Genomic DNA, 13446 nt, shown 5'->3' on the forward strand with positions numbered 1-13446 from the left:
ATCTGATTCCTTACAAAAAATATCACCATTGAACTGTTGGAAATCAGAAATTGTTGGAGAAACTCAGTAGATCTAACAGCATTTGTGCCAAGAAAGCAGAGTTAACGTTTTGGGTCCAATGACGCTTCTTCTTCACTGGCTTGTGATGTCCCAATTCTGAAGAAGTGTCACTGGACCTGAAATGTTAACTCTGCTTTCTCTCCGCAGATGCTGCCAGACCTGCTGGGTTTCTCCAGCATTTTCTGACTTCTGATGTACTGGGCTTGCCCTGTTTGCTGTTGTGACTGTTGAAATTTGGACAGGTTTGTTGCTCAATTGATGGCTTAGGACTCCCAAGATATTTGGGAATTCCTGGAGTCATTGCGGCCTTCTCAGTCTCTCAGGCCATTCAGTAGCAGATTGTGGAACACATTGCCTGGGAATGTGTTGGAGGCAGAGTCAAGTGAAGCATTCACTGCAGGGTTATTTGGATAGAAAGGGGTGTAGGGATAATGGAAAAAGATAGGAAATTTGCGTGAGGTGACAGAGCCAGTGTCGGGCCAAATGGCCTCCTTCTGCCTAACAATTCTGTGATTGTATCATCACTCTGTTTGCCCACTTTGACCCCTAACCCTTGATGCCTTTTCCAAATAAAACAAATATTGTCCTCAGTCTTGAAAGCTCCAAATGTCCTCCAACGTGAACATCATTTAGCGTGGAGAATTCCAGATATGCACTCCCTCTGGGTGAAGACGTATTCACATTACTTGAAGGGCCCAACTCTTATTTTAAGATGATGTTTTCTTGTTCTTGATCCTCCCACCAGGGAGATAGTTTGTCAGTCTTTGAAGAGGAAGGATATTCCAAACTGTAATCATCTCTCAGAAACTGAGCAGTAAATTCACCAAAATGTGCTTTCCCTCAATTGTTTGAAAACTTACCCAGTTAGACACCATGGTAACCAAGGGCATGGTATCTAAAGGGACACCGTAGAAACAGAAAAGACACCATGGTAACCAAGGACATGACCAGGCATCCATGGAGACACCATGTTAACAGAGGAAACACCATGGTAACCAAGGGCATGACCAGGCATCCATGGAGACAGCATGTTAACAGAGGAAACACCATGGTAACCAAGGACATGACTCAGTATCTGAGGAAACACCATGGTGGCTGAGGGCATAAAATTTATATGAACTGAGGGGACACCATGATAACAGAAGGCATGAGATAGTAACAAAGGGCACAACACCGTGGTAACTGAGGGACCAATAAGGTTACTGAGGGGACACCATGGTAATTATGAAGACATCACAGCAAATGAGGGCACAACATGGTCACCAAGGAGATACCATGGTAACTGAGGGCATGACATCATCGATAACCAAGGGGATACCAGGGCAAGAACAACCAAGTCAGAACGAGATGTACAAATATCTGGTTTTACTCTTCCTCAGGCATCACTAGGAAGGCCAACGTTTGTGACCCCTGCCCTCTAAAGAGAGTGACTTGTGATGTAGCTTCAGAGCACTGCTGGGTCATCAGGAAGCCACACTAAGGCAGATTTCCTTCCCTGGTGAACCAGATGGGCTTTTGCAACAAGTGTTGGTAGTTGCCGTCACCATTACTGGGACCAGCTTTTAATTCCAACCATCAACTAATTAAACTTAAGCGTGGCACTGGGATTTAACCTATGTCCCAGAACATCAGCCTGGATTAAATAGTCCAGTGACATTAACTCGGCACTATAGTGACATAAAACACACTTTCTATCAAACAACACTCAATGGCAGGAAGTTAGAAGCTTTAATGAATTGTGAAAGCAAACATTTGCAGGAAAAAATGAACAGAATTCCCTCCCTGGGGAATCCCAGCACATTAAAAACAGCATCTGGATTTAACCAGCTTTTCTGGTGGTTCACTCCAATTTTTCTGAAACTGCACTATTCTTTGTTTATAAAATTCAGTTTGCAATGTCATCTTTTACAAAACTGCTGGACCGAGTTAAAAATACATTTCTTTGCATAATATTTGGATTTTTTTTTAAAATAAGGTCGATGTATAAAATCCTTGACCTGGATGGAGGCACAGTTAGAAATAAAGAAAATCAGATCGTCCATTGCCTGTTTGTAAGAACAATTCCAGGTCAAAGAGATGACAATTCCCTTGACCAGGACATGAAGGATCAATCTCCTGAACATTACTAGGGAGAAAGAAACACAGAAACCTCAAGAATAGAAGCATGAGGAGGCAATTCCGCCCCGTGATCCGCCATTCAATATGATCATGGCTAATCGTCCAACTCAGTCCTGTGCTTCTGCTTTCTCCCAATACTCATGGATCCCTAAGATTGTGAAACTTGAAAGGGTTCAAAAAAGATCTACAAGGATGCTGCCAGGGTTGGAGGGTTTGAGCTATAGGGAGAGGCTGAACAGGCTGGGGCTGTTTTCCTTGAAGCGTCGGAGGCTGAGGAGTGACCTTATAGAGGTTTAGAAAATCATGAGGGGCATGGATAGGGTAAATAGATAAGGTCTTTTCCCTGGGGTGGGGGAATCCAGAACTAGGGGGCATAGGTTTAGGGTGAGAAGGGAAAGATATAAAAGGGACCTAAGGGGCAACTTTTTCACACCGAGGGTGGTGCGTGTGTGGAATGAGCTGCCAGAGGAAGTGGTGGAGGCTGGTACAATTACACCATTTAAATGGCTTTTGGATGGATATTTGAATAGGAAGGGTTTAGAGGGATATGGGCTGGGTGCTGGCAAATGGGACTAGATTAGGTTGAGATATCCGGGTGGCATGGACAAAGTTGGCCCAAAGGGTCTGTTTCCATGCTGTACGACTCTATGACTTAGTTAACTCCTCCTTGAAAACATTCAACGTTTTAACCTCAACCCCTTTTGGAGGGGGAGAATTTCCACTAGCTCACCAGTCTCTGGGGGATGAGAATTCATCTCAGTCTGGTCCGCATGGACGAGTTGGACAAAGAGGTCTGTTCCTGCGTTGTATGAGACGGTGACCCTAAACAGCCTTAAATAAAAATCTTCAGAAGAAAAGGATATGCAGAATGAATGAATTACAAAAAAAAGGGAGTAAAAAGACTGGCTGGAGGTGACAGAATGCCTAGTTTTTGCCTCTGGGTCAGAGACCAATTAGAGTTGGCAACCGAGGAATCAGTCCTGAGGAAGGGTTATACCCGAAACACCAACTTCTCCACCTCCTGGTGCTGCCTGGCTTGCTTGTGTTCTTCCAGCCTCCTGCCTGTCCAACCTAGGAATCAGTGCAGACTTGAGTCTCTCCCCTATCGCTGGAGGTAGACCCAGGAGAAAGCAGTAAAACTGGCAAATGTGGACACGTCTTGCTGAGCCGAAATGGAGGTCCTGTCTGACCATTTTCAAAGCACCACTGTCTCTGTCCCTTCAGCTGGAGGTGGAGGTGTGTTTCAGCGGTTGCGAGGCCTTTGCTTGGTCAGCCAGCTGGTATTGGGAGGTCGGGTCAGAGGTCGCAGAGGGAGGCTCACCTGCTCGCACCTTGTCGAACTCCAAGGCGATTTTCAGAGCGGTGGAGTTGAGGTTGACGGACTGCAGGTTACAGAGAATGGAGACCACCACCCCCTGGGGAGGGCTCCCCACCGGCCTTCCCCGAGGGTCACCAGGGAGGAGCAGCAGAACGCTGCTAACTCCCACCGCCCCCCCGGTGTGGCTGAGGTAGTGCCTGCGGTATCGACCCTGCCCATACTCCTGACTCTGCTCCACCACCCCCCAGCCCATGGCGTAACGGCCCTCTCGGTCCCAGCTCAGCTCCGTGTTCTGCACCGGGCTCCAGATCATGCTCACCGTGGCAGGTCTGAGGTAGCCTGGGAGCTGGGTCTGCTCTCTGCCCTCCGGCGCCTCCACCTGGTAGCTGTACAGCATGGCATTGCCAAACCTCAGCAGGTCATGCACTGTGGAGAGGAATCCACCTCCTGCCCACTTATAGGAGCAGTCCACGTATGGGCAGTTCACCAGACGCCCCTTCTTATTGTAAACATAGTGCCTGCAACAGAAGGAAAATGGAGAAGTTTCAATTGACCCTCAAACATTGATCACATTCTTCCTGCTTAGAAACAGCTCCTAATTCTACAAACACTTTCACTACCTTAATATATCCCAATATTAGGATAACGAGACTTCCTTGCGTCTCTGTATCACTGTTGGGGGGTAGTCAGTGCTGAGGGAGCATCGCATTGTTGGAGGGTCAGTACTGAGGGAGTGCCGCACTGTAGGAGGGTCAGTACTGAACGAGTGCCGCACTGTCAGAGGGTCAGTACTGAGGGAGTGCCTCACTGTCAGAGGGTCAGTACTGAGGGAGTGCTGCACTGTCAGAGGGTCAATACTGAGGGAGTGCCACACTGTCAGAGGGTCAATAGTGAGGGAGTGCTGCACTGTCAAGAGGGTCAGTACTGAGGGAGTGCCACAGTGTCAGAGGGTCAGTACTGAGGGAGTGCCACAGTGTCAGAGGGTCAATACTGAGGGAGTGCTGCACTGTCAGAGGGTCAGTACTGAGGGAGTGCCACAGTGTCAGAGGGTCAATACTGAGGGAGTGCCACACTGTCAGAGGGTCAATAGTGAGGGAGTGCCACAGTGTCAGAGGGTCAATACTGAGGGAGTGCTGCACTGTCAGAGGGTCAGTACTGAGGGAGTGCCATAGTGTCAGAGGGTCAATACTGAGGGAGTGCCACACTGTCAGAGGGTCAATAGTGAGGGAGTGCCACAGTGTCAGAGGGTCAATACAGAGGGAGTGCTGCACTGTCAGAGGGTCAATACTGAGGGAGTGCTGCACTGTCAGAGGGTCAATAGTGAGGGAGTGCCTCACTGTCAGAGGGTCAGTACTGAGGGAGTGCCACAGTGTCAGAGGGTCAATACTGAGGGAGTGCTGCACTGTCAGAGGGTCAGTACTGACGGAGTGCTGCACTGTCAGAGGGTCAGTACTGAGGGAGTGCCTCACTGTCAGAGGGTCAGTACTGAAGGAATGCTGCACTTTCGAAGGGTCAGTACTGAAGGAATGCCACACTGTCAAGAGGGTCAGTACTGAGGGAGTGCCACAGTGTCAGAGGGTCAATACTGAGGGAGTGCTGCACTGTCAGAGGGTCAGTACTGACGGAGTGCTGCACTGTCAAAGGGTCAGTACTGAGGGAGTGCTGCACTGTCAGAGGGTCAGTACTGAAGGAATGCCACACTGTTGGAGGGTCAGTACTGAGGGAGTGCCTCACTGTCAGAGGGTCAGTACTGTCGGAGTGCTGCACTGTCAGAGGGTCAGTACTGAGGGAGTGCTGCACTGTCAGAGGGTCAGTACTGAAGGAATGCTGCACTGTCAGAGAGTCAGTGCTGAGGGAGTGCCTCACTGTCAGAGGGTCAGTACTGAGGGAGTGCCTCACTGTCAGAGGGTCAGTACTGACGGAGTGCTGCACTGTCGAAGGGTCAGTACTGAAGGAATGCTGCACTTTCGAAGGGTCAGTACTGAAGGAATGCCACACTGTCAAGAGGGTCAGTACTGAGGGAGTGCCACAGTGTCAGAGGGTCAATACTGAGGGAGTGCTGCACTGTCAGAGGGTCAGTACTGACGGAGTGATGCACTGTCAGAGGGTCAGTACTGAGGGAGTGCTGCACTGTCAGAGGGTCAGTACTGACGGAGTGCTGCACTGTCGAAGGGTCAGTACTGAAGGAGTGCCACACTGTTGGACGGTAAGTACTGAGGGAGTGCCACACTGTTGGAGGGTCAGTGCTGAGGGAGTGCCACACTGTTGGAGGGTCAGTGCTGAGGGAGTGCCTCACTGTCGAAGGGTCAGTACTGAAGGAATGCTGCACTGTCAGAGGGTCAGTACTGAGGGAGTGCTGCACTGTCGAAGGGTCAGTACTAAGGGTGTGCCTCACTGTCAGAGGGTCAGTACTGAGGGAGTGCTGCACTGTCAGAGGGTCAGTACTGAAGTGGTGCTGCACTGTCGGTGGGTCAGTGCTGAGGGAGTGCCGCACTGTCGGAGGATCAGTACTGAGGGAGTGCTGCACTGTCAGAGGGTCAGTACTGAGGGAGTTCCGCACTGTCAGAGGGTCAATACCGAGGGAGTGCCTCACTGTCAGAGGGTCAATAGTGAGGGAGTGCTGCACTGTCAAGAGGGTCAGTACTGAGGGAGTGCCTCCCTGTCAGAGGGTCAATACTGAGGGAGTGCTGCACAGTCAGAGGGTCAGTACTGATGGAGTGCTGCACTGTCAGAGGGTCAGTACTGACGGAGTGCCTCCCTGTCAGAGGGTCAGTACTGAGGGAGTGCCTCCCTGTCAGAGGGTCAGTGCTGAGGGAGTGCCTCCTTGTCGGAGGATCAGTACTGAGGGAGTGCTGCACTGTCAGAGGGTCAGTACTGAGGGAGTTCCGCACTGTCAGAGGGTCAATACTGAGGGAGTGCCTCACTGTCAGAGGGTCAATAGTGAGGGAGTGCTGCACTGTCAAGAGGGTCAGTACTGAGGGAGTGCCTCCCTGTCAGAGGGTCAATACTGAGGGAGTGCTGCACAGTCAGAGGGTCAGTACTGATGGAGTGCTGCACTGTCAGAGGGTCAGTACTGACGGAGTGCCTCCCTGTCAGAGGGTCAGTACTGAAGGAGTGCCGCACTGTCAGAGGGTCAGTACTGAAGTGGTGCTGCACTGTCAGAGGGTCAGTACTGAAGGAGTGCTGCACTGTAGGAGAATCAATGCTGAGGAAGCTCCACACTGTCAGAGGGAGGAACTGTACTGAGGGAGCATGAGTATAAAATCTCCGATGATTTCCAGGTGCTGTGCAGCAGGTACAAGGGACTTCCATGGAGAAGGAAACAAAATGATGAGGTGATTTGACAGAAGCATTTCAGATTCAAGTAGGTTTCAATAAATAAGCCGTTTCTCCTCACAGTCACCAGATATTGATATTTTCCAATCAATCAGTTCAAAGATTCACATCCAGAGCAGGTGGGACTTGAACCCAGGCCTGCTTGCCCAGACGTAGGGTCGCTACCACTGTGCCACACACTTTCAATGACTGGTTCTATTAAGTCCAGTCTTCATTGTGAATGGGGACCACTCTAACAAAGCTGATACACAGCATCCTCTGCTGCTGGAGACTGATCACTGCAAGATCAAATTAAAAGCTGCAGCCTTAACTATTCTATCCCAAACGCAAACTCAATTTATTCCTCAGCTGCCAGTACAGTCTGATAGTGGACGTTAGCATCTATAACGCATCGCTTGAAAGTTTGATGGACTCAATACTGTTTGAAAGGATTGGACAAATACTGAAAAGAAGGGAGATATTTATGGGGAAATGGGACTACTGCATAATGTGTTCTAAACAGATTTGATGGGCTGAATGGTCTCCCTCATTCTGTGATATTTGATGATCCAGACCAATGTTAATGTTCAATCTTGCTCTCTGTGCACTTTCTCTGCAGCAGTAACATTGTATTCCTCGCTCTGTTCTATTATCCTGATGCGCTTTGTATGGTTTGATCTACCTGTACTGCACACAAAACAGAACCTTTCACTGTACTTGATAATAACTCAATTCAAATCAAATCCCGTAACTTTGGAAAACAAGGCAGTGGTACTTTTGAAATGAATTGGGTTTGCATTTGGGGGTGCTGTGTATCAAGCTCTGGTGAAAGGTGTTCCTCAGTCACTGTACTTAATTCAGCACAAAACTGTGGTCAAGTGATTTTAATTCACAAGAGAAAATTGTAAACCTGCTTTCCAGCAGTTTGCATTGACATTACATGATTACACCTGTGTTAAAACCAACACTGTGGATAAACCTGAAAGAACCAGCTGGAAAGCTCTTTCAAATTGCCATCGCTGGCTGCACAATTCTTTTTTAAGATTAGATTCCCCTACAGTGTGGAAACAGGCCCTTCAGCCCAACAAGTCCACACTGACCCTCCAAAGATTAACCCATTTCCCTCTGACTAATGCACCTAAAACTGTGGGCAATTTAGCACGGCCAATTCGCCTGACCTGCACAACTTTGTACTGTGGGAGGAAACCCACACAGACACAGGGAGAGTGTACAAACTCCACACAGACAGTCACCTGAGGCTGAACCTGAGTCCTTGGCGCTGTGAGGCAGCAATGCTAACCACTGAGCCACCGTGCTGCCCCAATTCTGTGAAATTCCATTTACATAGCAATTTATTTCACATCCCCAAACTCCTCCACAGTGAATGAAGTATAGTCACCACTGTAAAGTGGGAAATGAGACAGTGATTTTGAGCACAGCAACCTCCCTCAATCAGTAACATGATAACAATCTGCTTCTGAGATGTCGCTTGAGGGATAAATAACGGCCATGCAACACAGGGAGAACTCCTTCTGCCTTTGACACGGACCTAAGCGGCAGATGGGGATCTTGGTTCAGGGTTTCACCTGAAAGACAGCGTAGTACTCCCTCCGTACTGCCAAGAGTCTCAGTCTCAGGTGTCGAGCACTTGAACCCCACAGCCCGCTGACTGAAGGGGCGAGAGTGCTGGCTACTGACCACAGCCGGTAGCTGAATGCCTGAGATACGCCCCCTGGTGTTGCAGATCATGTCAGGGGCACACTCCCCCCTCTCCCCCCTCCCCCCTCCCGCCGAAGCCTTTTTGGGTCATGGCGACAGCAAACAGGTGGGTCACATTCCCGAGATCCAGCTGCTGAATGTTAGGGAGAAAGGTAACGAGAGCCAAGTTTCTGACATGGCCCAGCAATGGGATCTGTCCTTGCACAAAGGGGGCAGACCCCGACACACCAACATCCAACCCCGCACCCCCCCAACAACCACTTTCCACTTAATCAAATTACCTCGCCCCCCCCCCTCATACTCTCTTCCTGCTGCTTTCCCTACTCCCAACTCCTTGACTGTCATCTCCCCCTAAGTCCCTTTTCCCCAAAGCCCCATCCTCCTGATTAAAAGTCATAACCATTCTCCACAAACTTGGTAGAAGCCAGATATAATGGGGGCTTTTAGATAAACACATGAATATGCAAGGGATATGGACAAAGGGAGAGCAGAAGGGATGACTTTAATTTGATGTTGCCCTGTTCCTGGGATGTAATGTTCTACGTTCTATGTTCCACCCCTTCCCAAAGTCCTTCTCCATCCCCTGCTGTCAACTCCCGAAATCTCCTTTCCTGCTAATCTTTGTCTCACAACCCTTTCACCTTGTCGTCTGCCTCAGCCTTGCTCCCTGCGCCGTGAGGTACTCGTGATGCTGACAGTGCTATAAACAAGACCCACATAGAGGACCCTGAGCAGGAAAAGCAAGTCTCCTGGGTCTGGTTGGAGCATAGTCGCTGACCGCTGGGATGTCAATGGTATGAAGTGACAATCTGCTCTTGCATGTCTCATGACAATTTGTAGCTGGTGGCTCAGTGGTTAGCACTGCTGCTTCACAGCGCCAGGAACCCGGGTTCGATTCCAGCCTTGGGCGACTGTCTGTGTAGAGTTTGCATGTGCTCCCTGTGTCTGCATGGGTTTCCTCCCACAGTCCAAAGATGTGCAGGTTAGGGTGAATTGACCATGCTAAATTGTCCCATAGTGTTCAGGGATGTGTAGGTTAGGTGCATTGGTCAGGGGTAAATGCAGAGTAAGAGGGTAGGGGGATGGATTACTATTCAGAAGGCCAGTGTGGACTTGTGGGGCTGTAGAGCCTGTTCCCACACTGTAGGGATTCTACGATGACTGCTTTCAAAAACACATTGCGGTGTAATACATCCTAAAACATGCCTCCTCTCCTGCTGAAAGCCTTTTGTTTTAACTTCAGGTTGGAGAGGTTGGGAGCACTGTCCTCAGAGAGATGAAGGCACAGAGTGATCTGATGAAAGGTTTTCAAAATCATGAAGGGGTTGGACAGAATAGATCAGTACAAGTGCAGACCTGATTCATCAAAGGATCGAGAACGTGGCTGATTTGAAGTGATGTGCCAATGTGGTGTGAGAAAAATCTTCTTCGCTCAGTGAGCGGTTAGGCAACAAAATGTAAAACCTAGAAACATGGAGGATTAGATTACTTACAGTGTGGAAACAGGCCCTTCGGCCCAACAAGTCCACACCGCCCCGCCGAAGTGCACCCACCCAGACCCGTTCCCCTACATTTACCACTGCACCTAACACTCCGGGCAATTTAGCATGGCCAATTCACCTGACCTGCACATTTTTGGACTGTAGGAGGAAACCAGAGCACCCGGAGGAAACCCACACAGACACGGGGAGAATGTGCAAACTCCACACAGACAGTTGCCGGAGGTGGGAATTGAACCCGGGTCTCTGGCGCTGTGAGGCAGCAGTGCTAACCACTGTGCCACCGTGCTGCCCACTACTCCCCTACTCTCATGGAGGAGGCAGGTCCAAGCAAATTATTCAAAGGGCACTGGATCAAAACAATAAGCAGGGGTATGGGGAAAAGGCAGGAGAATGGCACTAAGTCAGGATGCTCATTTGGAAAGCTGCTGCAGACACTATGGTCGAATGGCCTCTTTCTGAACTGTAACATTCTGTGCAACTGCTGCTGTACCCCTCTTCACTTAGCTATGTTTTGAGTGCTCTCATCTCCCTATACAACTCTTATAGTTTCTCTCTCACCAACACTATATCACTGCACGTCTCAGTCCACGTCAGAAACTCTGCTCTAGGTACCAGTGCAATGTCTGGCTGAAAGCATAATCTCGCTATTCCTGTATTCAATTCCCCTTACAATAGATTATAGCATTCTAATAGCTTTCTTGATTATTTGCTGCACCTGCAGACTAACCTTTTGTGATTCATGCACTTGGACACCCAGATCCTTCTGCATGTCACATCTCTGCAACTTCTCCCCATTTAGATTTTAAAAAAAATTCTTACTGCCAAAATGGACAATTTCACATTTCCCCATATAATACTCCATTTGCCACATTTTTACCCACTGACTTAACCTATCTATACCCTTCTGCTCTTTACAGCTTCACAACTTAGTTTCTTGCCTATCTCAGTGTCATCAACAAATTTAGCAAACATGACCGGAGTCCTTTGGCAATGTTGGCAAGGTCAGCCCATCCTTATTTTCCCAGAAGCCAAGTGGTGTGAGAGATCATTTCAGAGGGCAATTCGGAGTCACTATGCTGGGAGTCTGGAGTCACATGTAGGTCAGACCAGGTAAGGACAGCAGATTTCCTCCCCAAAAGAAATAAGTGAGGTGGTATTTTCTTACAACAATCGATGGTAGTTGTCATAGTCACCATTCCTCAGACTGTTTTCCCTAATTTATTTACTGAGTAGGATTTGAACCCATGCCCCCTGAGCTTTAAGCTCAGTAGTTATCAGTTGCAGAAAATGAAAGATTATGATGCAGAAGGTAACAAACTGGTATCTAACTTACAGCAGTGTCAACACTTCAGGAAGTAAGTCACTGCCTGTAAAAGGTAAAAGGTGCTATGTGAATGCATGTTTCCCTTGAGTCACTGTTGGGGCGGCACAGTGGTTAGCACTGCTGCCTCACAGTGCCAGGGACCCGGGTTCAATTCCAGCCTCTGTATGGAGTTTGCACATTCTTCCCGCGTCAGTGTGGGCTTCCTCCTGGTGTTTCAATTTCCTCCCAGAGTCCAAAGCTGTGCAGGTTAGATTAGATTCGCTACAGTGTGGAAACAGGCCCTTCGGCCCAACAAGCTCACACCGCCCCTCCGAAGAGAAACCCACCCAAACCCATTTCCCTGCCCTATATTTATCCCTGACTAATACACCTAACGCTATGGGCAATTTAGCAAGGCCAATTCACCTGACCTGCGCATCTTTGGACTGTGGGAGGAAACCGGAGCAAACCCACGCAGACACAGGGAGAAAGTGCAAACTCCACACAGACAGGTTAGGCTGGATTGGACACACTAAGTTGACCCGTAGTGTCCAGAGATGTGCAGGCTAGGTGGGTTAGCCACGGGGAATGCAGGGTTACAGGTATAAGGGGGTGGGATACTCTTCGGAGGGTCGGTGTGGACTTGATGGGCCGAATGGCTTGCTTCCACACTGTTGAAATTCTGTTACACGAGAAAATAATCTGCCCTCAGCAAGATCTCACAAAGGAGCTAACTGATCAATGAACCTGTACTCTGGTGTTGATGAAGAGCAGGAGAGTAGGGGATGTCACCCAGAACATTATATACAGTAGAGGTTAACACACAGACAGAAGCACGCAACTGAATTCGTGCATGGACACTTTCTCTAGTGCACCACATGGAGTGGGGACTATATGATGCTGCCAACAAAGCGATGGAGAGGAATGGAAACAGATGGGAGACATTAACTTTGGAGTGAGTTAAACATTCGAGGGATGCGTCACTAACAGCTGCTTATCAACCAAATGTCAGTCTTGAAATATCAGTCGGGTTTCACATTGTTGCTATATCAGAATGACATTGTTTTACATTGTTAGCCCGTCCTAATCTCTCGGACTGATGAGCATCAGGAATTTCCACTGTTCAGTCCAACATGCCCCTGTCAACATTTGTGAGGATCCCAATGATCGATGGATACAATTTCACACATTTGGCAGTGGCACAATTTAGGGAGTTACAGGAAAGATAATAACTTCTGACATGTTCCTGCTCCCAGTGAAGGCACTGACAAGTTTGGAACCCGACGTTACTAAGTTATTGCGGGTCAGCTTTCTCTGGCCCAGTCTGCATTCTGATCCAGTGGCACAGCCAAGAAAGTGGAGATGACAGAAAAACTGTAACAAGGGGCTACATGCTCTTGTCTTGGGGGGAGGGGGGGTGGGGATGGGGGCGAGGGGAACCTGAGAAGATAAGGACATTTTGGGAAAGCAAATCTTAGCAGGACTTATACACTTAATGGTAAGGTCCTAGGGAGTGTTGCTGAACAAAGAGACCTTGGAGTGCAGGCTCATAGCTCCTTGAAAGTGGAGTTGCAGGTGGATAGGATAGTGAAGGCGGCGTTTGGTATGCTTTCCCTTAATGGTCAGAGTATTGAATACAGGAGTTGGGAGGTCATGTTGCAGCTGTACAGGTCATTGGTTAGGCCACTGTTAGAATACTGCAAGCAATTCTGGACTCCTTCCTATCAGAAAGATGATGTGAAACTTGAAAGGGTTCAGAAAAGATTTACAAGGATGTTGCCAGGGTTGGAGGACAAGGAGAGGCTGAACAGTCTGGGGCTGTTTTCCCTGGAGCATCGGAGGCTGAAGGGTGGCCTTATAGAGGTTTACAAAATTATGAGGAGCATGGATAGGGTAAATAGACAAAGTCTTTTCCCTGGGGTGGGGGAGTCCAGAACTAGAGGGCATAGGTTTAGGGTGAGAGGGGAAAGATATAAAAGAGACCTAAGGGGCAACTTTTCATGCAGAGGGTGGTACGTGTATGGAATGAGCTGCCAGAGGAAGTGGCGGAGGCTGGTACAATTGCAACATTTAAGAGGCATCTGGATGGGTATATGAATAGGAAGGGTTTG

The 13446-nt window shown here is 48.8% G+C and overlaps 1 protein-coding gene across 2 annotated transcripts in view; it reads right to left on the bottom strand.

Moving 5' to 3' along the window:
* Nucleotides 1-1769: 1769 nt before the first annotated feature.
* The window catches only part of lactb (lactamase, beta), a 50389-nt gene continuing 38712 nt past the window's right edge, over nucleotides 1770-13446 (bottom strand). For both annotated transcript variants that reach the window (XM_072553103.1, XM_072553102.1), the window contains one exon: nucleotides 1770-4014. In XM_072553103.1, coding sequence (XP_072409204.1) covers nucleotides 3399-4014 — 616 coding nt within the window. In that variant the 3' untranslated portion in view covers nucleotides 1770-3398. The remainder of the gene's footprint in view (nucleotides 4015-13446) is intronic.

Source organism: Chiloscyllium punctatum, chromosome 33, assembly GCF_047496795.1.
Source record: "Chiloscyllium punctatum isolate Juve2018m chromosome 33, sChiPun1.3, whole genome shotgun sequence".
Lineage (NCBI taxonomy): Eukaryota > Metazoa > Chordata > Chondrichthyes > Orectolobiformes > Hemiscylliidae > Chiloscyllium > Chiloscyllium punctatum.